Source organism: Salvelinus alpinus, chromosome 5 (assembly GCF_045679555.1).
Source record: "Salvelinus alpinus chromosome 5, SLU_Salpinus.1, whole genome shotgun sequence".
NCBI classification, from domain to species: domain Eukaryota; kingdom Metazoa; phylum Chordata; class Actinopteri; order Salmoniformes; family Salmonidae; genus Salvelinus; species Salvelinus alpinus.
Window position 1 is genome coordinate 57606958 of NC_092090.1, and position 23028 is coordinate 57629985.

At 43.0% G+C, this 23028-nt stretch overlaps 2 protein-coding genes across 3 annotated transcripts in view; one reads left to right on the forward strand and one right to left on the reverse strand.

Moving 5' to 3' along the window:
* Window positions 1-23028, reverse strand: part of LOC139576376 (retinol dehydrogenase 14) — a 183784-nt gene that overhangs the window by 133937 nt on the left and 26819 nt on the right. The gene's annotated exons all lie outside the window — the stretch shown is intronic.
* LOC139576374 (kremen protein 1-like) overlaps window positions 1-23028 on the forward strand; it is a 109298-nt gene that overhangs the window by 12352 nt on the left and 73918 nt on the right. For both annotated transcript variants that reach the window (XM_071402454.1, XM_071402455.1), the window contains exon 2: window positions 22813-22975. In XM_071402454.1, the coding sequence (XP_071258555.1) occupies window positions 22813-22975 (163 nt within the window). The remainder of the gene's footprint in view (window positions 1-22812; window positions 22976-23028) is intronic.

A 23028-nucleotide genomic window follows, 5' to 3' on the forward strand; every position in this document is an offset into this window, starting at 1 on the left:
TTGTTATCAGCTGTGGGCGTGTAGATATGAAGAGAACACACATTGCTATTCTAACGGTGTCAGTGCTCTGATAGGTCGCTGTTAGTAATGTATTCCGATTCTTCCTAGTGTGTCAGGCTAAAAAGAACCAAGTTCAAGTTATGTGAGACACTGTGGTTCTATATTCCCGGTAAAACCCCAAAACCAATTGTGTTTGCTTTGCTTGCTTCCCCTTTTAGAATACTATTAAAAAAGATTTCATATAGTTGTGTTATTAAGGTAAAATGAACTGTTTACTTTTCTCTCCGGTGTGAACGTATAACATGGTTCCAACATCATAACCCACTAGAGATTGGGAGCTTGTTCAAAGTAATCACCAGACCTGCACCGAATCCCAACCATGTATTTCTGTGGTGTCACATACAGTTCCAGTTTTGAGGGCCGAAAACCAATCACACATTGTCAGGATATAGAATTGCAATTGCTACTGTGTGTGAGACTGAGGCATGACCTGTTTGTGTCTGTGTTTGCCTATGCACGTGCATGTGTGTGTGTGTGTGGGGGGGGGGGGGGGGGGCATGACCTGTCCTGTGAACTCCAGTCTTTTTATACAAGGGTTGTGTTTGGTCCTCAGCCGGTAACCACTGAGGTCTCTGGTTTGCATCCAAAATGGCACCCTAACCATACAAGTGCTCTACTTTTGACCAGAGCTCTATGGACCCTGGTCAAATGTAGTGTGCTATATTAGGAATAGGGTGCGATTTGGGACGTAGCTTGCTCTCTGTTCCAGCTCTGCTGCTGAGGAATGACAGGCTCAGCCTCTCTAAATACACACACACACACACACACACACACACACACACACACACACACACACACACACACACACACACACACACACACACACACACACACACACACACACACACACACACACACACACACACACACACACCAAATGAAATCCCAGGCTCTCTAAATAAATGGAGAGCAATTTCCCTCCAGCAGAGGCCAGTGCCTCGGCTTGGCTTGGCTTGATCTAGGTCCAGCAGGCATTTTGCGGCCCGAAGAAGCAAATTGTCGCCTTTCCCCTCCTGCAGATGCAGGAAACACCCACTGACATTGGACAGCAGGGATCTGTGGACAGGCCAAGTGGACAGGGATAAGTAGTAGACAGGACATGGGAGATAACAAGACAATGTCTGGACATCTGGACAACATAGGGAGTGGACACAGCTAAATGGACAGGATACAGATGTGAACAAGGCAAGGAGAGTACAGGACAGACAGGGAGTTGACATAGTAGTGGATTGGACACAGAAGTGTGCGAGGCAAGGCATAACAAGGACAGGGAGAGGACACCACTGAGTACACTGAACATAGACATGACTTAGCTAAGTGGACTAGTCAGAGTTAAGTGGATTGTAGGACGGGGGATTGCATTGCAATATCTATATCTATCTACTGAATCAAAGTTGTGTGTGAACTCAACAGACACAATGATTTATGTAAGTGATTAAACCTTGGAGAACCACACGAACATCTTGGTTCCAGGACCTTGTTTTACGACCCAGGTTTTACCCTGTAAGCCGTTTAGCTGTGAACCAGTCATATCCCATTGCAGCGCATTGAAGCTCTTTGAATGTGGCTGAAACTCAACGGGTTTGAAACCTGACCTGACAGGACAAGAGGCCTTGATTTAGCTAGCTGTCTGTCTGCCTCCCTAATGGCATCCTATTCCCTACACAGTACCTTTGACCAGAGCCCTATATGGACCCTGGTCAAAAGTAGTGCACTATAGGGAATAGGGTGCCATTTGGGACACATCCCCTGTGTTCTTGAGGTGAATACATCCAACCTCTCTGAGATGAACAACAAGTTGGTTGAACGTGTTTGTGTGTGTGTGTGTGTGTGTGTGTGTGTGTGTGTGTGTGTGTGTGTGTGTGTGTGTGTGTGTGTGTGTGTGTGTGTGTGTGTGTGTGTGTGTGTGTGTGTGTGTGTCTGTGTTTCCAAATACCCCCAGTGCCCAGCAGACAGTTTATGTGGCACCATCACCATTCCCAGCGTCGACCGAGCACTGGCCGAGCAACCAGGGGCGGTCACACACGGCCGATGCCATGAAACTAGATCCTCAATAGATCCATGTAATGGATCCTCATTCTCAGGCATGGTAGTGGGACTGGGATGCCCTCTCTCTACCTTAGACCGGAGACATCTGATTCTCTGTACAGAGGACCTTCCTAGAGCCACACAGACCACAGTGAAACATACACTCACACACAAACCACAGTGAAACATACACTCACACACAAACCACAGTGATAAGGATTCACTTTCACAAGTCAGGACCAGACATTGGAGATGGCCTGGTAAACACACAAAAGAAAGGGGGCTAAAAGGCTGGTGATGATCCCTGATTTAGTTCCTTGTTGTGTTTAGGGTTACAAAGGGAGGGTATAATACTGGAAACTTTCCAAGTTTATCTTTCAAGGATTTTATGTAATCTATCACATGACATCTAGTGGCCCTTTTGGGTACTTCAGATTATCACAGGTATCTGTAATTACCACTGGCCCTCTGTGTGGCCTTATCACATGTGAAATAATTCAATAGGATGATTTTTAAATAAAACATTTAATGACAAAGCTGTAAAACATTATCCTACATATAAACCATCAATTTAGTGAATTCCATTGGTGTTTAATATGAGTCTCTCAAATTGAAATATTCTTTATATTTTTTACACACTTATTTATTTGACTATGTCAATATGTGCAGTTGAAGTCGGAAGTTTACATACACTTAGGTTGGAGTCACAAATTTCTATAGTTTTGGCAAGTCGGTTAGGACATCTACTTTGTGCATGTAATTGTTTACAGACAGATTATTTCAGATAGGGTACTTCAGATTATCACAGGTATCTGTAATCTGGGTCAGAAGTTTACATACACTAAATTGACTGTGCCTTTAATAAACAGCTTGGAAAATTCCTGAAAATTATGTCATGGCTTTAGAAGCTTCTGATAGGCCAATTGACAAAATTTTAGTCAATTGGAGGTGTACCTGTGGATGTATTTCAAGGCCTACCTTCAAACTCGGTGCCTCTTTGCTTGACATCATGGGAAAATCAAAAGAAATCTCTCAAGACTTCATCCTTGGGAGCAATTGCCAAACGCCTGAAGGTACCACGCTCATCTGTACAAACAATAGTACACAAGTAGAAACACCATGGGACCACGCAGCCGTCATACCGCTCAGGAATTCTGTCTCCTAGAGATTAACGTACTTTGGTGCAAAAAGTGCAAATCAACCTTGTGAAGATGTTGGAGGAAACAGTTACAAAAGTATCTATATCCACAGTAAAACGAGTCCTATATCGACATAACCTGAAAGGCCGCTCAGCAAGGAAGAAGCCACTGCTCCAAAACCGCCATAAAATAGCCAGACTACAGTTTGCAACTGCACATGGGGACAAAGATCGTACTTTTTGGAGAAATGTCCTCTGGTCTGATGAAACAAAAATAGAACTGTTTGGCCATAATGACCATCGTTATGTTTGGAGGAAAAGGGGGGAGGCTTGCAAACCGAAGAACACCATCCCAACCGTGAAGCACGGGGATGGCATCATCATGTTGTGGGGGTGCTTTGCTGCAGGAGGGACTGGTGCACTTCACAAAATAGATGGCATCATGAGGAAGGGAAATTATGTGGATATATTGAAGCAACATCTCAAGACATCAGTCAGGAAGTTAAAGCTTGGTCGAAAATGGGTCTTCCAAATGGACAATGACCCCAAGCATACTTTAAGGACAACAAAGTCAAGGTATTGGAGTGGCCATCACAAATCCTATAGAAACTTTGTGGGCAGAACTGAAAAAGCGTGTGCGAGCAAGGAGGCCTACAAACCTGACTCAGTTACACAAGCTCTTTTATGAGGAATGGGCCAAAATTCACCCAACTTATTGTGGGAAGCTTGTGGAAGGCTACCCGAAACATTTGACCCAAGTTAAACAATTTAAAGGCAATGCTACCAAATACTAATTGAGTGTATGTAAACTTCTGACCCACTGGGAATGTGATGAAAGAAATAAAAGCTGAAATAAAGAATTCTCGCTACTATTATTCTGACATTTCACATTCTTAAAATAAAGTGGTGATCCTAACTGACCTAAGACATGGAATTTTTACTAGAATGAAATGTCAGGAATTGTGAAAAACTGAGTTTAAATGTATTTGGCTAAGGTGTATGTAAATTTACGACTTCAATTGTATTGTTTGTAAAAAAAAATGGCGTCAAACTGTTGGCAGTTGTGAAAAAAAGTCAGTAGTTAGAAGAGTTGTAGAGTTAATAGAAAATAATGCCATTGTTGATTAGGTGCTTTTTTCATGAATTAGGCTATTTTCTCTTGAACCATATGTTCTGTCTACTGGAAACTCATGGACAATATGGACACAGAAAAAAAAATTAATACTATGTATGAATCCATTTTTTAAAGTTACGCAAATATAAATGACCAATGTTATGATAGATTGCCATAGATTTTCTGTTAATTTCCCAGATTAGATTCCGATAACTGGTAAATTACCGGTAGTTTTGCAACCCTAGTTGTGTGGCAGCTTTTGTGCATTGGTTTTTGTGTCCTGGTGTTGTGTGTTTTGTTCACGGATTATCTGTCGGTCTTTTGTCCTTTTAATATGGTGGTATTGCACCCTTCGCTCGTTGGCTGACCGGGGCATTCAGGAAGATAAAACATCAGGCATTAAACGCATTTAGAGAAAATCAAAGAAATCAAAGTACAGATGAATGTGTTTTGTTGTGGTCCTTTTTAGAAAATGCTTCAGATAAGGGGGAATTTAGTGTGGAGAGAGATAAGAGTGACATTTCGGACTGCTCTCTCACCATCATAGCAAAGAGCCCCAGTTTCTCTCGTTTTTTCTCAGATCCAATTGGAGTAGAAGTATATGTGACGATGCAGTCGGAGGAATGCAGAAGGGACAGCCAAGACTTCCATCTGTAGTTTACAAAGAGAGATCGGCAAAACAAACACGCGGGGCCTTTTCTGATGTGCTTGCCACTCTCACTCTACTAGCTCCATGCTGCTAGAAAAGAGTCATTGGAGGCAGATGGGGCATGTTTGTGTTCCACATGGACCCGCTGCTCCCAAAACACTCTGAGGAAACATTCTAAAACTAATAGTTCTCGAACTAGGAACACTAAGTTCTAGAACTATGGAGCTATAGGAACACTGAGTTCTAAAACTATGGAGCTAGAAAAACTGAGTTCTAGGACCATGGATCTAGAAATTCTCTAAGTTCTAGAACTATGGAGCTAGGGAAACTCTGAGTTCTACATGGCTCTAGAATTCTCAAGGTTTCTTAAGTGCAGCTATGAAGGGCAGTCTATGTAATGTTGTCATCTGCCCAAAGGGTGAACAAAATCCAATGTTGGTCTGTTCCAATTACGCCTAATCAAAACACATGGCTCAAAGCCTTCCTTAGACGTTTTGATCAAATTATGTCAAATTTCCAGCCGGCACTTCATCCCACTTCTGATCTCATCTGAAGAACAATTATTCCAAAGTAAGCCCATTGGCTATAGAACTCACAAGCTGATTTTATATTATCTCACTGTGTCGAGCGGGTTGGCGCTCGGCCGGCTGGTGCTCGGCCGGCTGTTGGGTTATGGGAGATGTTCCAATCATTGCTACCCAGAATGCCAAGCTGGCATTATTACTATCCTTACTACTTCCACTTCGGGTCTCAAACTGTCAAACTTCTTACGACAACATATTGGGAAGTTCACCGTAATTCTCTCTTTCCCCCTTCGGATTTGCGTGGTTAAATTAAATCCTCATTGCTTCTCTTTCATTCTACATCAATAACATTCTTATAATATTGCTTATTAATATCTGTATTAGTGTTATCGTTACATGTTCTTGAGGAAACAGTAGTGCTCAGCGATTACTGCGTTTTGAGGTCGTTTTGGTTTGATTATATAAAAATAAAACCTTTTCGGGTTTAGATTTTTTTTTTTTACATTAAATGCACTATGCATAATGTGGGTTGAATGCGGTAACAACACAGAATAAAACAATTAATAAACGTCCCATGATGGTAGTGACTGCCCATTACTGTTTGTCACTTATTAACCATAGTTTATTCACATTACTTTTATAAAATATTTCAGGTGTTGTGTATATTACATTTGTTTTATTTGATGACTTTATTATTTCATTCCCAGTCATCTCATCTTTATAGAGCTGCTGCTTATGCTGTCTGACAAAATCACTATTTTAGTAGTTCTTCAAAGTAAATAAGGCATACTTTTATGACTGCTGAATGCCAGTTATCAATCACTTAGATCAGGTAGAGATACCTCGCGAAGCAGCTGCTCTATCCCTCTCAATTGTGTATTATTCTGTCTCTTTTATGTAGCAGGCTAAAAGAAACATAGATCGGACAAGTAAGCGTGCGATGGATTACAGTCATTATAGTTAATTACCACGTTTTCAGCACTAAACTACGTAGAATATTGACCTGTTGGAAACTACAGCTCCCTACTACATCGCACAGTTCGGGCTTGATTTGATTTACCTCTACAGAAAGTGAGCAATGTGCACATTGAGCTCACAGAAAAAAAGAACAAAAATTGAATTCAAATAATTCAACAGATGTTGGTCAATTAGTTCTTTAAAATCTGAAAAATTACCAAAATGCCGGGTAATCGCTCAGCACTAGAACAGAATACCAGAAAGGAAGAACAAAAGTTAATTTCTCTATTACTGTTGCATGCATAATATACAGTACCAGTCAAACGTTTGGACACACCTACTCATTTAAGGGTTTTTCTTTATTTGTACTATTTTCTACATTGTATAATAATAGTGAAGACATCAAAACTATAAAATAACACATATGGAATCATGTAGTAACAAGTAACCAAAAAAAGTGTTTAACAAATCAAAATAGATTTTATATTTGAGATTCTTCAAAGTAGCCACCCTTTGCCTCGATGACAGCTTCATGAGGTAGTCACCTGGAATGCATTTCAATTAACAGGTGTGCCTTGTTAAAAGTTCATTTTCTTTCCTTCTTAATGGGTTTGAGTCAATCCGCTGTGTTGTGACAAGGTAGGGGTGGTATACAGAAGATAGCCCTATTTGGTAAAAGATCAAGTCCATATTATGGCAAGAACAGCTCAAATAAGCAAAGAGATATGACAGTCCATCATTACTTTAAGACATTAAGGTCAGTCAATCTGGAACATTTCAAGGACTTTGAAAGTTTCTTCAAGTACAGTCACAAAAACCATCAAGCGCTATGATGAAACTGGCTCTCACGAGGACCGCCATAGGAAAGGAAGACCCAGAGTTACCTCTGCTGCAGAGGATAAGTTCATTAGCTTCACAGTTCATGTAACAGACACATGTCAACTGTTCAGAGGAGACTGTGTGAATCAGGTCTTCATGGTCGAATTGCTGCAAAGAAACCACTACTAAAGGTCACCAATAATAAGAAGAGACTTGCTTGGGCCAAGAAACACGAGCAATGGACATTAGACCGGTGGAAATCTGTCCTTTGGTTTGATGAGTCCAAATTTGAGATTTTTAGTTCCAAAAGCCGTGTCTTTGTGAGACGCAATGTAGGTGAATGGATTATCTCCGCATGTGTGGTTCCCACCGTGAAGCATAGAGGAGGTGTGATGGTGTGGGGGTGCTTTGCTGGTGGCACTGTCTGTGAGTTGTTTAGAATTCAAGGCACACTTAATCAGCATGGCTACCACAGCATTCTGCAGTGATACGCCATCCCATCTGGTTTGCGCTTAGTGGGACAATCATTTGTTTTTCAACAGGACAATGACCCAACACACCTCCAGGCTGTGTAAGGGCTATTTGACCAAGACGGAGAGTAATGGAGTGCTGCATCAGATGACCTGGCCTCCACAATCAGCCGACCTTAACCCAATTGAGATGGTTTGGGATAAATTGGACCTCAGAGTGAAGAAAAAGCAGCCAACAACTGCTCAGCATATGTGGGGACTCCAAGACTGCTGGAAAAGCATTCCTCATGAAACTGGTTGGGAAAATGGCAAGAGTGTGCAAAGCTGTCATCAAGGCAAAGGGTGGCTACTTTGAATAATCTCATATATAAAATATATTTTGATTTGTTTAACGCTTTTCTGGTTACTACATGATTCCATATGTGTTATTTCAGAGTTTTGATGTCTTCGCTATTATTCCACAATGTAGAAAATAGTAAAAATGAAGAAAAAAAACTTGAATGAGTAGGTGTGTCCAAACTTTTGACTGGTACTGTAAGTGATTAAATTGTTTTTTGAGAGCACTTGAATGCCAGGTCACACTTGACTCACCTCAGTTCAGGCCCTCTATTTATCCTCCCAGTCCGGCCCCATCTTCCCTTGGGCCTGTAATCACGCAGGGGCCCAGAAAGAGAGAGGAAAGGAGAGGGAGAGAGAGAGAGAGGGAGATGAGGGAGAAAAGAGAGAGAGGTGAGGAGGGGGTCTTTGTTTTGAAACACACCTGTTTTCGATCGTCCTGTTTGTGCTCATGTTGGCTGGCATGTCTGGTATGTTAATTACATGTGGTTTGGGGTAAGGAGGCTCTGGCTTTGAGCTGTTTGAGGGGCATGTGTGTGCAGCTATTAGCCGCGCTCTGTTCTCTCTCTCTTTCACTCACTCACTTCACTCACTTAGTTAAATAAAGGTTAGATAAAAAAAAATTAAAAGTAACATGCTCGCTCTCTCTCTCTGTGAGGTGTGTTCGCGATGTAGCAGTGAGGCTTTGGCTAGTGTAAGAGGGGTTTGGGGGATCACTGGAGATAGATGAAAGTGTCTCTGACAGGGAGGAAGGATTGTTGAAGTTCACAAAGATGCTTGTAGGACCTCACATTTTTCGATACACATTCAACCTCATGGATCAATGTGTTTGCATTTTTACTGTAACATTTTATTGTTTGAAGCTAATGACGGATTCACTTGCTGAGTGTTTTTTTGCTTTCATTCAGAATGCCAGGAAATTAACAACAAGTCACCCTAGTGTTCTGTACTGTAGATACCACAGGCTTACAGTTAAGCAATAAGGCCCGAGGGGGTGTGGCATATGGCCAATATACCATGGCCAAGGGCTGTTCTTAGGCACGACGCAACGTGGGGACAGCCCTTAGCCGTGGTATATTGGCCATATACCACAAACCCCCAAGGTGCCTTATTGCTATTATAAACTGGTTACCAATGTGATTAGAGCAGTAAAAATATATATTTTTGTCATACACATAGTATACGGTCTGATATACCATGGCTGTCAGCTAATCAGCGTTCAGGGCTCAAACCACCCAGTATATAATAAATGTTTTAGCACAATGATTGCTGCCTTTGAAAGTCTGGAACACGCTGGTCAGCCTAGATTAGAATGACTGACACACACACAGTGGGCGGACATCCTTTGGGGAATTACACTGGCAGTACAGTCAAGAGTGGGTGAGAATAAATGAATGACATGGGCACAATGACATACTCCACTGGGAAGTTGGAACAATGCAGTCTGTGTGTCTGGGTGCCCCCGTCCTCCACATCGGATGCAACTTAAAACACTGTCGCCACCGCTGCTCGGCTGATTAAAATTGCACCCGTCTGAAGAGTAGAAGGAGAGAGAAGTGAGGGAGAGAGGAGAGAGGGAAGGGAGCGAGAGAGAGAGAGAGCGAGAGAGAGAGAAGGCGGAAGAAAAGGACAGAGAGAGAGAGAGAGAGTAAAGGAATGCTGTGGTTATTAGAGACAGATTAATGCATGTTCTGTCACTGTATCTGCGTATCACACATATCTGAGGCTGCCTCTGAAATGGCACCCTATTCCCTATATAGTGCACCCCTATGTGCCCTGGTCAAAAGTAGTGCACTATGAAGGGAATAGGGTGCCATTTTGGGATGTAGCCTGAGTGTTAGTTAGTGTAGGGATAATTTTACTCCTTCTTTTTTTATATATAAAAAGAAGGGAATAGGAGAAGAATAGAGGAAGAGAAGAAGAGATGAGAAAACCCCAATGCAGTGCTTGAACAGACTTTCGCAACAGTGGGCCGTCATGTCCCATATCACAGCCATAGATCCCAAAGCTAGCCAATCCCCGATAGTACTAAGAACCCATATGCTTGTGTGTGCGTGTGTTTGTGTGTTCATTACCTTCCTTCCCAGCAGAAGACAAATTAAACAGGCTCGGTTTTTTCTCTCTCTAAGCCCTACATTGGTTGTTTGTTTGCTGGTATAGGGGCCCAGCACGTAACTGCACCACAGAGCTCATCTGGAATGGCATTTGGAGCTCTGAGCTGAGGCCTGGCTGGTCTGGTGTAGGTTAGCTAGGCGCTTGCTAGCTTTGTCTTTGTTTGCTGTACATTTTTTATGAGCCTTGGCTTGGTGGGTCATAACATAACAATAGGAAATCAAGTCAACCAAGTGTTATTTCACTGGAGCAACATGGAGAGAAGGAGGGTTTTGAAGAAAGCAGTTCGAACAATAAATAAAGAGTTTTCTATCTCTCGCGTTTTTGTGCTCTGCCACTACTTCTCCTGTTGTTTCTCTTTGGTACACTCCTTTTGTTTTATTCTCACTTCCTCATTTTTTAATTCTCTCTTATCTCTCATCCTATCTCTCTGTTTTTCTCTTTCCCATTGACTCTTTCTTTCATCGTGTCTTCTTTGCTCTCTGTGCACCCGCCTAATTTACGGTTTGGTTTATGATTTCAGATGGATCTTTCCTAAACATCCTAATAGTGTACCTTGGAACGCACAGAGCAACTTTACTGAGCCTCTCTCTCTCTCTCCCTCCCTCCCTCCTGCTCTGTCCTGTGGCCTCATTTATAAAAATGTTCTTAGATTTATACTTGAACTTAGTCGTAAGATCATTACCGACAGTGTGCTTACTTTCGATTCATAAAAGATACTGAGCATAAAAAACCTTGCTTACGAAGGTTCTAAGAAGCCCATTTGTAACTTACGCACCTGTGATCTATAAATCTCAAATTAACTTAAAATTGATGGCACCTGAATGTGCTTTACAGGCTGACTACACTGCTCGCATTGCAAAATACATTTTGAAATCTGTTATTCAATTATTGCACCCACACTGCTCTTACGCGCCAATGAGCGTCTGCATTGCCAAGGGCTAAAATAGAAGTCAGTTCTATTTCTGACGCAGATCGCGTTGCAAGTTCTGCCTCTCCCATCTCCTCATTGGTTATACCCACGTGGGTGACTGAAAGTCGAATAAGGTCAGTGGCGGTAATGCATCTAATTTATGAAAGTTGCCAATCGCAATATAAAGTCAAGAGAAGAAAAGGCCTGGAAGGAGGAGAGTTGACCGTTTTATGTGTGGTTTAATTGGTGCAGTAGAGGACCTTGTGCATTTCAGGTAAAATAACAACTCAATGTTTATATCCCAGGACAAATTAGCTAGCAACAGCAAGCTAGCTAAAAAGGACAAATTAGCTAGCAAGTGCAAGCTAGCTAGCTAAATTGCCATAAATGTTTAATGCTTTTCGACCTGATCCCAAATTAATATAATTGGTTCAGAGTTTGTTTTGATATTTTAACCTGCGTGACTTGATCGCGTTTGGTGTGAGGGGACAAAATACATGTATGCACGATGGCACACGCGCGCAGCCGGTTTGGGTTCCGTGTTACAATCAGCGATTTCCCCTTATAGAATGCTAGCACAAATGAGGGTTTAGTCAGGAATGGCCATGGACCAAAAGAGAAATGCCAACTTTTTGAAAGACAAGATCACGGAGATGGTAGAGGAGATTGAAGACAGGCAACACGTATTATTCGGTGGACTAAATAGTGGGTTGACAAACAAAGCCAAACAGGTAGCTTGGGAGCGTGTCGCCGCTGCAGTGAACGAGGTGGGGCAGCAAGACAGAACTGTGGCTGATGTGAAAAAGAAATGGTCTGACCTTAAACTGCAAGGGATAAAAAGAATAGCCATACATAACCGCAGCATTAAGGCAACGGGAGGGGGGCCTGGCACGCCGGAGCTCTCCCAAATGGACCAGCGCATTGGGGCAATCATTGGAGAAAACGCATACACTGGCACATGCTCTGACGTCGACAGTGAATGTTTCAAAAAAGGTACGTTTCTTCTATTTTGCTTTATTTTATTTTTCATATGGTTTAATCCCAACTTTTACATCGTTTAGCAGTAACATCGGAAAACGGTGAAGTCGGAGCGCGAAACCCCCATGACTGCATCACTGGATCATGGTAAGTAATTAAGAGAATGTGAAACTTGGTTGTCAGTAACTTAATATACAAGACATGCACTGATTTATTTTATTCACATAGAAACGGGGGAAGGTGCGTTGCAGCCCGTGCGCCGGGTGAGTGTGTCCCCTCCACCAAGGGAAGCTGCGTTGCAGCCCGTGCGCCCTCCACCCAGGGATAAAGTGCGTGAGGCTCCCAAATCAGCAGGTGCCAGGAGTGAGGGGGAAGGTTTGGTCACAGGTGTCGAGGGTCCATCCACATCTGCGTCCACGTCTACAGTTCGCGTGTTGACCGCCTCAGTCCTGCAAACCCAGAACGAGTTGAACACATTGATTGGGCAGATTGTGACTGAACTCGGAAGAATACGTAGGGTTTTGATTCATTTACATAATGCAATTGTTGAACGTTTTCCACAACGTGAATAAAAAACCTATGCTTTGTATATTGTCTGGCATTCTGTTTCTTACCACCTATCTCTGTTTGAGCTGCCGCCTCCTTCTTATTGCGACAGCCGGGGCAGGTGCTCCATTGGGTGGTGGGTTAGGAGGCTCTTGGGGTCCATTCTAATCTCCGCATCCATTTCAATACCATACCTCAGGGCTATGTTGTGGAGCATACCACATGCCAGTATTATGCGTGTCACCTGTGATTGGGGAGGGAAACCATTCATTCTTAAAACAGGCCAACATTTTAAATTTAGGTTTAAAATTGCACACCCGAATGTTCTTGTCAAACAAACTTGCACTGCTAATAGGCACTACAGTTACTGAGATGTTCCCTTGAAATCTGTTCGCATTTTGTTGCAGTGCTAGTGGAAATGATAGGAATCAGCTGATTCCATTCGTTTACACTAGCATTGCTACAAAATGAACAAGCTTCAAAGGGACATGTCAGTAACCGTAGGGCCAAAATAAAAACAGTTTTCAGCTATTTGGCCAGAACCTTTGGGTGTGCAATTTCAATAAAATGTAAAAATAAAATGTTGGTATATGTTGCTTTAAGTTGACCCATTTTAAAACTAAATTAAAGCTTTGCATTTTTATTAAATGAAATGACCTTCTCTGGCTTGTAGAGGACTTTTCCACCTGATGCATCAAGGCAACGTGGCCCTTCAGCAATCCCATGGTGCGCTCCACAACCGACCACAAATTCTTCCTGTTGACATATACATGTTCATCTACAGACGGTGCGCGTAAGGCAATATGCGTGCAGTCAACTGCACCTACAGTATGACCCCTGGGAAATGAAATGAGGGTGTACATGGGAAACGAATGTATCTCATGGACAATATGTGTGGAATCGCCTCGATCACTTGTGGCAGGATGCGGCTGAATGATGGCTGTGATATTCCCGACCTGTCACTCATTTCCCTCTGGAATGTCCCAATAGTGAGGAATCCCAGAGCGGACAGTACTTGGACAGATATTTTATTTTATTTTATTTATTTAACCTTTATTTAACCAGGTAGGCAAATTGAGAACACGTTCTCATTTACAATTGCGACCTGGCCAAGATAAAGCAAAGCAGTTCGACACATACAACAACACATAGTTACACATGGAGTAAAACAAACATATAGTCAATGATACAGTGAAAAAAAAAATAAGTCTATATACAATGTGAGCAAGTGAGGTGAGATAAGGGAGGTGAAGGCAAACAAATATATGTATAAATAAATAAAAATGGGCACAATGAATATATGAATATGGCTTGATTACAGAGTGTCTTCCTTTCCAGATTAGGGACTAAATCCGCGCACAAATCTAACAGAATATTTCTTGGGAGACGATAGGCCATGGATTTATAAGCTATGGATCATCATGCGCAAAGTCGTTCCGGTCTCTGAAAACTCTCCCTTCTTAAAGCACAATTTTCAATGTCTTCCAATAACGCCAGAACAGCCATGGTTACTTTTTTCTAATTCGACACACTATTTATAGAACATCGCATCCTGTTTTAAATTCAAAACACCTTGCGTCTGGCAGTTCATTCCTCACACCTTTAATTGATAATTCCTAACAAATTGTTCATAAAGCTAATGCAAAGTTCACCACAGGTTTGGACGCTTATGCGTCCCAAACTGCAATACCCCTACATAACCAGCAGGAAAATCACTTACGTCAAGTCTAGACTTTGAGTAGAGATAAGATCATTTCCACGTCAATGTAAGGTTTCATAAATAACTACTTATACGTGGTATTCTGCGTAAGTCATACTTAAAATCAAAATTGATCGTAAGTCCGTTTTAGAAATGCGGCCCCTGGCTGTATCCATGTTGTTTCACTGAGACCCACTCACTCACTCACTCACTCCCCTCCCCTCTCTCCCCCTAACCACCTCCCTCCTCCTCTCCACCTTGTTTACTCTAGTGTCAGAATTAGTTTAGAGTGATTTCACCGGGAGCATGTGTTGAGTATGCAGAATGGTGTAGCAGGATGGACATATCCCCCTCTATATTTGTTTAACCTGCGAACCTTGTCTACTTAGTCCACTTAGAGGCCTGGGACATGGCAGATTAATCACAGACAGGGTAGCTTGAGATACAGTAATGGAGAGAGGCAGGCAGGGGTGAAGTGTGTGTGTGTGTGTGTGTGTGTGTGTGTGTGTGTGTGTGTGTGTGTGTGTGTGTGTGTGTGTGTGTGTGTGTGTGTGTGTGTGTGTGTGTGTGTGTGTGTGTGTGTGTGTGTGTGTGTGTGTTTGTGTGTGTAATAGGAGGTGGAGATATGAAGACCCTTTCAATCATGTTTGGAAAATATGCCTCTTCATTTTCATATTTGTCTTTGTCTCACTGAAACAGCAGATGGCTAGAGCAAAGTGACTCCAGAAGAAACAGGAAGTGCTAAGGAGAAGTAATTTAACGTGACACCCGTCCTCCCTTGTGTCACGTTGGCATTTCGTCCTCACATATGTCAGGTCCTTCCTTTCCACTTTTGTTTCAACGTCCTCCTTCAGGTCATGCTCAGTGTATATCTCCCATCTTTCACTACCTCATCCCCCCCATTCACCCAAAGTGTGCACTTGACTTGCACATTTTCTCGCATGGATTTGACAATGGTGGAAGTGCACACTTCCTGTAAAAGGGTGGAGAATCGGGACGCAGCATTTGCCCACTTGGGTCACCCAGACCAAGCTGTACCCTCAGTCCATCTGTGCTGCTGTGTTCTGTCAAACATCATTCCAAACCCCTGTAGCGATTGTTTTAAAGGTAGATGCTTTATCCCCTTTAATCTATTTTTCTGAAAAATTATCCGACATCAGTCAAACACTTTAATTGTTTGACAGAAAAAATAAAAAAAAGGCCAAATAGCAGGTTGAGGCAACTTTTCTTTCTTTAAGCTTTTCTTTCGATCAGCGTGTTGTAGCCCAACACTAGAGAGAGAGAGAGAACTGAAGGCTACATTCATCTCTTCCCATTATGGGGCGAGTAGAAGTAAATAATAAGGAGCATGGTAGAACACACGTTAGAACGAGAAGCAGCCACATTTTATAGATGCTACTGATTCCATTTTGGCAAGGTTTCCCCTGGACTTGTGGCTAGGTAGGTGAGGTGGTGGGCTGGGGGGGGGGGGGGGGGGGGGGTATTTGGGGTAGTGTTGAGGCTATTTTAGGCCTAAATTGGGTTTCCATGGTTTTATCGCTCATTTATTCAGGTCACTAACAAAACAGAATGTCAATGGCTTTAAAGGAAACAAGTCATTGTATTGGAGGAAGACATTGGGGTAGTGAAGGGGCATCTCTGACTTACGTGGGAATAAGACTCTCTTCAATTATGTTGTAGCAAGTCTATCTTTTTCAGGCACGTTCACACTTTTGTTGACCCTTGTAAGGATGAAAGCATCTTGCCTGTTGAGTCACAGTTGTAACCTGTAAGTCTACACCACTGATATCCCAGAGTGGAATACTGTATCTAAAACACCTCATGGGAAATAAGTTACTGTACTTGTATAAAACTTAACAGCACTGCAGTATACCTGTAAAAATATTTTTTCCCCCTCTACTATGCGGTGCCTTCCTCAAATCAAATTCTATTTGTCACATGCTTCGTAAACAACGAAGTGTAGACTAAAGGCCTCTGCACGCTTCCCAGCCTAAACAGTTTGGAATAGTTTGTGCATATGTCATGACAACATTTTGTGACGTTTTTGTTAGTCCTCAGCAATGACTCCATGACTGGGGTCCTAACGCGACTCCAGTCATGTTTGTGCTTGCGAGATTGAGTCTGACTCGTAGAGAAGCGTTGTCTTCTCCTTTCCCTAGCAGTTGAAATGCAATAATAGAAAAACAACCTAGCTTGTGAACAAAACAATGTGAATAGTATTTAGTTTCAAGTCAATTAGACCAACTTGTATGTCTGTGCGCTGTGCTTATAAAAAAATGAATATTTCAGCTCTTCACATGTGCACAGCCCCCAGCTAGGCAGTGTAGCAGCGCAAGGTGGAATAGGCTATGTAGGTTTCATAGTTCTTTGACCCAATTTACCAGCTATGAAACAAAACTGCAGAAATACTTTGAAAAACAGCTCAATGTAGCATTTATTTGACTAGAAATGCGATCCTACTTGACTATTTTTATTCACAAATGCGAGTGAAATGCTCACATTGTGGAGCCCTGACCATCTGCCAACCTGGCTGGTGAAATAGATTATCTTACCCACCAATGCCAAAATCTACTTGCATTTGCAGGTGGCGGGTGTTTTAACCAGAGACTAATCCTTTTCATTCAAATTTTTTCACTTGAGAAATACTGCACCAAACATTTTACATTCTGACTAGACCGGGCATACGCTTGCGTCCGCCTTCGCACGCATGTTGATTTTGTCCATCCACACCAGACGCGATCAGGACATGCAGGTTGAAATATCAAAACCAACTCTGAACCAACTATAGTTAGCGAACGCACTTTTGTACATCAAAAACGTAATACTTCCAGGTCAACTGTAATATGAATACCATTGTAAAGCATAATTTCTCCCCTTTCCAGCAAAATCAATGACGAGACCTTCATGCTGCACATCTCTGCATGATTGACGAAGGCAATGAGCCTAATCGGGTATTTTTAAAAATGGCGGGTGGGGAAGCGAAACCTACTGTGTGATAGGGAAAGGGGGAGATAAACAGTGTGGGGAAACCCGATCTGTCCAACTTATCACCTCTAAAATTTAAATAAAACACTATGAAGAGTTTATGTCAAATATGAATCAGGTTTTTAGGGCGCGCTAAAGTTATCTTCAGAAGTAAGTAACGGCTTTTGAGAGTCATGATGGCTTGCAGTGATGACGCAAAAAATGAATGCATTCAGTTGTACAATTGACTAGGTATCCCCCCTGTCCCTGTCCCTGTCCCTGTCCCTTTCTTATTTTTAATCTGCTAGAGAAGCGCTACACCTGGTAGAGAGAGGATGTACGAAACAGAATTAGTTGCATTATGCGTGCTGTACATTACGTCATGAAACGTAACAATTTAACGTACAGTGTCAGAGGGGTCCGTTTTTTAAAACTTTTCTCCAATACTATCGGGCCATTACCATGTCAATCAACGCTTGAATAGAAACGTTATTCACACACCAGATTTTGATGCCAACACAGTCGCTACAGTCCCATTCGTTTTCATTGCAGCCTCGTTTGAATGCCGCGGTTGCGCATATTTGTATGGAATGGGGTTAGTCAACAGTATATTAGTTTCGGGACAGGTTGAAACACATGAAACGTGGTTGGACATTCCGCTAGCTAAACGCGGGCTGTGGTCAGCATGTTAGTAAAATGTAAAATCGCGCGACTAAGATCTCCTTGGCAAAAACGTCACAATTACTGACAGATTTCTTGAATTATCATACATTAATTCGGACTATTTTGAGGAAGTGTATACTGACTACGGTGTCTCAAAATGGACAAACAGTACTATTGACTCGTTTTTTCTTGTTTCTCAAACGAAGGTCTTTTAACGGAGTATGCGAGCACACTTGTTCGTTTCACCTAGCCGAGTTTGGCCCGTGGTGCCCCAATGCTTTATTAAGACACTTTATGTTGGTGTTTACTTTATTTTGTCAGTTACCTCATATATATCTGAGATATCTACTGCAGCCCTCATCCTCCACATACAACACCCGTTCTGCCAGTCACATTCTGTTAAAGGTCCCCAAAGCACACACATCCCTGGGTCTTTTCAGTTCGCTGCAGCTAGCGACTGGAACGAGCTGCAACAATCACTCAAACTGGAAAGTTTTTTCTCAATTTCTTCAATCAAAGACTCAATGATGTACATTCTTACTGACAGTTGTGGCTCTTTTGCGTGATGTATAGTTGTCTCTACCTTCTTGCCCTGTGCTGTTGTCTGTGCACAATAATGTTTGTACCATGTTTTGTGCTTTTACCATGTTGTTCTGCTGCCATGTTGTGTTGCTACCATGTTGTTGTCATGTTGTGTTGCTACCATGCTGTGTTGTCATGTGTTGCTGCCTTGCTATGTTGTTGTCTTAGGTCTCTCTTTGTGTAGTGTTGTGTTGTCTCTCTTGTCGTGATGTGTGTTTTGTCCTATATTTTTGTTGTGTTTTTTAATTTTTAATCCCAGCCCCCGTCCCCGCAGGAGGCCTCTTGCCTTTTGGTAGGCCGTCTTTGTAAATAGGAATTTGTTCTTAACTGACTTGTCTAGTTAAATAAAGATTAAATAAATACAAATAAAAATATATATAGTCTGTCCTACAGTCAGTCCTCATGGTTGTCCCTCTGTTACTCCCTACTGGGTTGCAAAAAAGATGGAGGAATGGATAGAAGGATGGAGGGATATAGAGAGGGATGGAGGACGCTCCTTAAATCAGAGTCTGTCTTTAGAACCAGACCTATGTAATTATCTTGCGCTTTGTTTCATCCCTGCTCATAGCTAACACAACATCACAGTGCTGTATTAATAGCGTGACCTGGCAGCTCTCTACGGAGGAACATCCTTTGTTTGTCTGCTTGTTTGTTTTGTTTACCAATGAAATCACATGACCACAAGCAGGCACAACTATCTCTCTCTCTCCCTGTTTCTCTCTCTTTCTCCTCTCTCTCTCTCTTTCTCTCCCCCTCTCTATATATACGTCTCTCAATCTCTCTCTCTCTCCATCACTCGTCAACGAGCACTATTTGAAGTCTTAGTATGGAAGTAATTAGCCCGCAAATCCCGACAAATATAATAACAGGGCGATTAGCCCTCAGTGAATTATCCTCCTCTCTTTCCTTTTTTAAGACTTCTTGGGTTTGTGTGGTATCCTGCGAGAGCAAGACTTTGCTGGTTGGGGTTTGGGGCGAGTCCTCCATCCTCCTCTTCTCCTCCCTTTTCCCGGACTTTTCTATTTGAGGATCTTGCATGTATTTAAGAGTTTTTTCTTCTCTCTCTCTCTCTCTCTCTCTCTCTCTCTCTCTCTCTCTCTCTCTCTCTCTCTCTCTCTCTCATGCGGTCGTGGTCTCTGGTTCTGTTTCCCATCAGGCTGTGATACAACCACAAGGAAGGCCCTTGTCATGTGACATGAGTGGAATGGTCACATGCTGACAGAGAGGGGGAGGAGAGGATCTGAGGTGGCGATAGTCACCAATCAGAGGGAAGAGGACAGCTGGAGTATGTCCCAAATAGCGTCCTATTCCCTTATATAGAGCACTATTTTTGATGGGTCCTGGTTAAAAGTAGTACACTAAATAAGGAATAGTGTACCATTTCGGATGGAGACCTTGTAGTAAGTGGATGGATTGTGTCACAGCTTTTGGATCTCTCTTCCTATCCTCATCCTATAGCGGGAGGAACTTTCGTTTTGAAGGACATGTGCATGGCGTCCCTCCCTCCCTTCCTCCGCAGGCCTTTTAAACACTCCATTCATCTTTAAGATGGCCTCAATTATCTCTGAGTCCCTGCAGATACACTACTTCCCATTCCCACCGCAGGCAAATGGTGCCTCCAGACCACATCAAGCCCTTGGCCCGGCCGCTAGGAAAACACTGTCTTATTTACCGTCTCGTCCTGGAAGGGTTAGATAGCTTCGCCATAGTAGGGACATGACTGCCAACAGCAGGAGCCGTATCCAAAGTACTGAACACTGAAACAGTAAACTTCCACAAAAGTTGAACAAATGGGAGACATTTCACAAAGTCACGTTGGGTTCCTCTCCCTTTCTCTTCTGATCTATTGCTTTGTAAAGCAGGCACCATAACGTCAGTCGCTTCAATTTCAATCTAGTGTGTGTGTGTGTGTGTGTCCAGTTTGAAGGACAGACACGAGGCCTGTTTGTCATGCAAGGCTCTGCCTCAATGCTTCCTTCAAGGTACTGCTGTCTGTCTGAGATGACTGGAGTGGAGAATATAGCACCCTTGACGTGATTGCTCTGGGATACGAGTGACTCATGAATGCACTGGAATTGGCCCTCAAACTCTCCACACTGCTCAGTGTGAATCCTGTGACACACACACACACACACACACACACACACACACACACACACACACACACACACACACACACACACACACACACACACACACACACACACACACACACACACACACACACACACACTCATCCTACCTTATTAAACTGCCTCATCTGTCCTCTGAATGCCAGACTGATAGCTGATGCTATCTCTCTCTGTTTGCATTCTCTCTATACTCCCCATACGAGTGTGACACGTCTCCTAATGCTATAAAGCTGGATTGCTACTTTTATGAATACATGTTCGTTCCCCTTCACTTTAGTCTCTAGGTATATTTATGATGCTTGGCTGATACTGAGCCACGCAGACCTAGACACTGGCAGAACTAATTCACCGGGTGGGGTGAGGAGCTGTTTGCAGTTTACAGACAATGGAGTGGCTTCATAATTACTGAAACCCTACACCCCTCAGCTCCTTACTAGCAGTGAAGCCTGTCAGTCTGTCATGCCGGTGATGGGTCGTGGATAGGGCTGACCGAACAATTGCGCCTGCCCTAAATGTCTTTCATTAAAACCCACTTTTATATGACACTGAAAGCAACTGGAGGCCTCTCCTGGTTTGACACGGAGGCAGCTCGTTCTTCTGCAAGAACGTCGTGTTTCACGACGGAAACTATTGTATGTGGTTATTCGTGCAGAATACGTCGTTGGAGATTCATTGTATGCGTTCCCTGTTACTTTTGGCACGAGACATAGAAGGAATGACATCAGACAAGTTGTGTTTCAGATATCAAACCTCCATAACCTCCATACAGACAACACTGGGCGACTGAAGTCGTTTTGATTTTGTTTTTGCTCTATTTTGCTCGGTGTTCTTCCATAGATCAGCCTTATGGAGGACTGGATAAGGGTGTCTTAAGGAGAAAACGGGAATCAGGGGAGACCAATACCGAGTGGTAGGACTGATTGACTCCTTCGTCTGTGAACTAACACATCTAGGGCTGAGTTGCGTGGGTGACTTTGGGAGCAGTCCTTCCAAAGCTCTGTGATGCTCCTGTCTCTTCCCAAACAGGCCGGTAACGAGCTGTACAGGGCTGCTTCAAGCTGGTCTATAGGGATAGACTGATCTGAATGATGTTCTACCCTAGATGCCGTGGAACAGGAAAAGAGCTTTAAACTTTAGACTCCAAAGGGGAAGCAGAGAGAGACCAACATCATAGCGTTATCTCTCAGGGCATATGGCTGTCACCGCAAGCAGGATGGACAGTAAAAGTGACAGAGCTTCACTCTATACTTCACTGTAGTGCACCTCAAGTAGAGGAGAGTTTAAGATGCATTTTCAGACAGGGCCTGTGTCTGTGCTGGCCAGACCAGAGACCCTCCTCTCTCCCTCTGAGCCCGAGGGAAACACTGCAATGAGGGCTCGTCAGACTCCCTTCACCACTGGCTGTGTTTATTTTGGTTTCTCTTTTTTTTGTTGTCTGAGAAAAAAAGTGTTTATTTTCTCCATCTTGTGTTTTTTTGGTTGAGCATTAGAGTGGAGATGCAGTTGTTTAACCATGCTTTAGTTTGTTCTCTCTGTCCCTCTCTCTGTCGCTCTCTCTCTCTCTCACTTGCTCTCGCGCTCTCTCTCTCTCTCTCATCTCCATATGGTTGTCGTACAATTTTACAGAAAATTCAAACCATGCCTGTTTTTTTTACTGTGTACATCGTAGTGGGTTTCTCAAGACCCTTGGGGAAATTTTGGAGGGCATTAATTGGAGTAATATTGTGTGATTGATCTCACGCTAGCTATCTAACACACTTGGCCATCTTTAGAATCTTTAATTGGGTAAAGAACACAACTATTCCAAGACTTACAGTTATTTAGATCGTATCCTATTTGTGTAAAACGCTAATAATTCAAGCCTACTCTTTTGGCTCAATATTATCAACAGACTAGGTCACTACATTGATGTAAAAACATGACTGAAAAAAACTCAGCCAAGCTTTGGATTTTTATCAGAATAGATCTTTCTCTCTAAATGCCAAACACAGTGAACACTTGTTAAATCTCTCTCCCTCTCTCCCTTCTCTCTCTTCCTCTCTCCTTCCCTCATTCCCCCCTCCTTCCCTCCTTCCCCCCTCCCTCCGTCCGTCCTTCCTTCCCTCCCTCTCTCTCTCTTTCTCTCCAGAATGTTACACAGCCAATGGAGGGGACTACAGGGGCTGCCAGAACCAGACGAGCATTCTTGGGGGCAAGCCATGCCTCTTCTGGAATGAGACCTTCCAGCACCCCTACAACACCCTCAAGTACCCCAGCGGAGAGGGGGGTCTTGGCAGCCACAACTACTGCAGGTGAGACCCCCTCTGGAGCCTGAGCTGGAGGAGTTGGGTTAGCAATTAGCCTC